This window comes from Martes martes (assembly GCF_963455335.1).
Source record: "Martes martes genome assembly, chromosome: X".
Lineage (NCBI taxonomy): Eukaryota > Metazoa > Chordata > Mammalia > Carnivora > Mustelidae > Martes > Martes martes.
In genome coordinates this window covers 77,987,324-77,989,959 of record NC_137897.1, presented here as the reverse complement: position 1 = coordinate 77,989,959, position 2,636 = coordinate 77,987,324, and the positions used below count along the sequence as shown (strand labels likewise).

Below are 2,636 nucleotides of genomic sequence, written 5' to 3'. Positions count from 1 at the left end.
CTGACTGGATTTTAGAGCATCTTGGTTTCTAGTGCATCCTGATTCAGGCTTTTACTGCTTATCGGAAATGGGGCAGTGATGTGTAATTCAAAGTATTCTAATAAAAACATGACTTCTCTAAGATGTGTGCTGTTTTCTTGTTGAAAATCAGCAGGTAAAATACGCATTGATATTAAAAAGGAGAATTATTGGCTGTGATTCCTTAGTATGACATTAGTTCTGCTGATTTTAAGTTAAAACTTTTTTCAGTCTTTCTTTTAGTCAAGATGAGTGATAAGCCAGACTTGTCTGAAGTGAAGAAGTTTGACAGGTCAAAACTGAAGAAAACCAATACTAAAGAAAAAAATACTCTCCCTTCACAGGAAAGTAAGTCATGGGACTGGGGGTTTCTAGTGGAGAAAAACAATGGTGAACACTTACAGGCTTAGTAAATAAACTATTCCAGTAAATTTTGCCACTGACTAAGCAATAATTAGAGTACCATTGTGTTTAATGCAACAGTTAAAAATATCAAATAGTTGTTTTCTTACTTCAGTTATATAAGTGGTTCTCATGTGACAGACCCAAGAAGTAATGGGAAAATAAAAATCTAGTTTCTTGTTGGAAAATTACTAAAAATCTCATTATAACTAATCTTGGAATATTAGACTAAGGACTAGAAATGTCTTAGTTTTGTCCACTTTATGGTTATTAGGCATTTTCTGCATCTAGCAGGTTGGGTCCATGATTTCATTCCTAAAGAACCACACAAGCTGAAGTATTGGCTTTCTCTACCTGACTGACAAGATAAGGTAGAGAAAAAGTTTAGATTTGGGGGGCACTCAAAGTTCCCAGACTCCAAAGGATCAGATTTGCCCTTGGGAGTTACAGCCTGATAGAAAAACTCCAAGCATATTATAAACCTGAGGGGCACTTTTTGTCATGTCAGTGTTATTTGATAATGCAGTTAAGTCAGAAGTACCTGAAAGGGTATAACTTCCTAATTATATAGTGATAGATAAATCTGAGGAAAATGCTTCACTTCCTCTTCAGTCTCAGAATAATCTATGGAAAAAATGGCAATAGCATAAATCTGCCTCTCATATGAAAAAAAAAAACATGTAGTTGATGTATGTTCTCATAAATGTTCAGGTGGTTAACATGTGTGCACATGCAACACAAACACTCAACTGGGGATTTGTGGTTAGTGCCTTAGCCTTCTAAATTTAAAGCAGATATGGCAGGCTTCAATAACTTGGCAAATAACTCTTGGAAGAAAACTGAACTTACTCTTAGGAATATGCCTTCTTTATGATTTTTTTGTGTGTTTGTTTTTCCCCCCAGCTATCCAACAAGAGAAAGAGTGTGTTCAAACGTCATAAAATGGGGATCTCCTGCCTACACCAAATTTCAACATTGCTTAAATATCTCAGTTTGGGGCTTGTTTTATATAAGCCTACATGTTTGTAGAGATTTTAGGCATCTTCTGATTTCTTCCCACCTGGATCCCAGCCAATATTCCTTTTTAAAAATTTTCCATTGATACATACATGCCATCTGGAAGGTGCTGTCAATAATCTTACCATTTATGACCTTTGTTTGTGTATTCCTTGCATCCCCAAAAGTTAAGCTACTTTTAACTTTCTACAGTGGATGAATCTGCTGTTCGACAATATTCATGAAGTGGCATGCATTTGTAACTTCTCAGTTTATTTTAATTTCTAATGTAGTGATAAAATAATAAGTATAGTCATTGTATTGAGACTCTGGTGGCCCATTCTTGGTGGTCTTCTAAGGAATGAAAGTGCACCAAAGGTACTCATTTTAGCCAAACAAAATGGCTTAAAGAAAGCCACGTTAGGAGATTAGTCACAGGGAAAAGTCTCTCCTTTGTCCAGGTCCAGTGGATTCTGACTTGGGAATGCTAGGTGCTTTTCCATAGAGTTGGAATCATGGTTCTCCCATGAGAACCTCGGGAGAGGAGGTAACATGGACTAGCCTCCTTATCTTGGAAGTGAGAAAATGAAAACACAGGGTCTGAAGTGATCTAAGGCAAATAAGAGCTGGGATGTTTAAACTGGGCTCTCTCACTTTCTATAATGTGCTTTTCAACTTAATAGAAGGAGACCCCTGACACTGGGGTTTGATGGGAGAAAGGGGAAAGAGGCACATGCTAGCACACATTGTGCTAAGCACATCACATCTATTGAAAACAAATTCATATATCTAATACCTGCTAATGACCTGCAACACTGAATCTCTGCTCTCATTCTTGTCTGGAACAGAATTTACTGTCTTCTGAACCAATTATTTTTGGTGTTCATGGTGAGCAAAAGGTGTGTGTGTTTGTGTGTGTGTGTGTGTGTGTGTGTGTATTCCATTCTGTATTCCGTTCCTTACCTTAAACAATACTTTTATCAACTTTCAAATTGTAAAAAGCAATCCCTAACATCCCATCAAATTAGAATTGTTAACATTTGGGTGTATAACCATCCAAGTTATAGTCTCTTAATACCCATGTCTTTTACTACAAACATATTACTCTCTTCATACTTATTTGAAACCTCAAGTATTACATTACCCCTTTCTGATGGATTACATATTTAAATAACCACAGGAAGTGGAAGCTGTTTTCTTTGCCAGAGCATAAACTTCCA

The 2,636-nt window shown here is 36.6% G+C and overlaps 1 protein-coding gene across 1 annotated transcript; it reads left to right on the top strand.

Moving 5' to 3' along the window:
- Positions 1-266: 266 nt before the first annotated feature.
- Positions 267-1,361, top strand: TMSB15A (thymosin beta 15A; the record flags this gene model as incomplete). Its single annotated transcript, XM_080795013.1, has 2 exons — positions 267-366; positions 1,324-1,361. The coding sequence occupies 2 exons, from the start codon at positions 267-269 to the stop codon at positions 1,359-1,361; spliced, it is 138 nt and encodes a 45-aa protein (XP_080651139.1).
- Between the last annotated feature and the right edge of the window lie 1,275 nt (positions 1,362-2,636).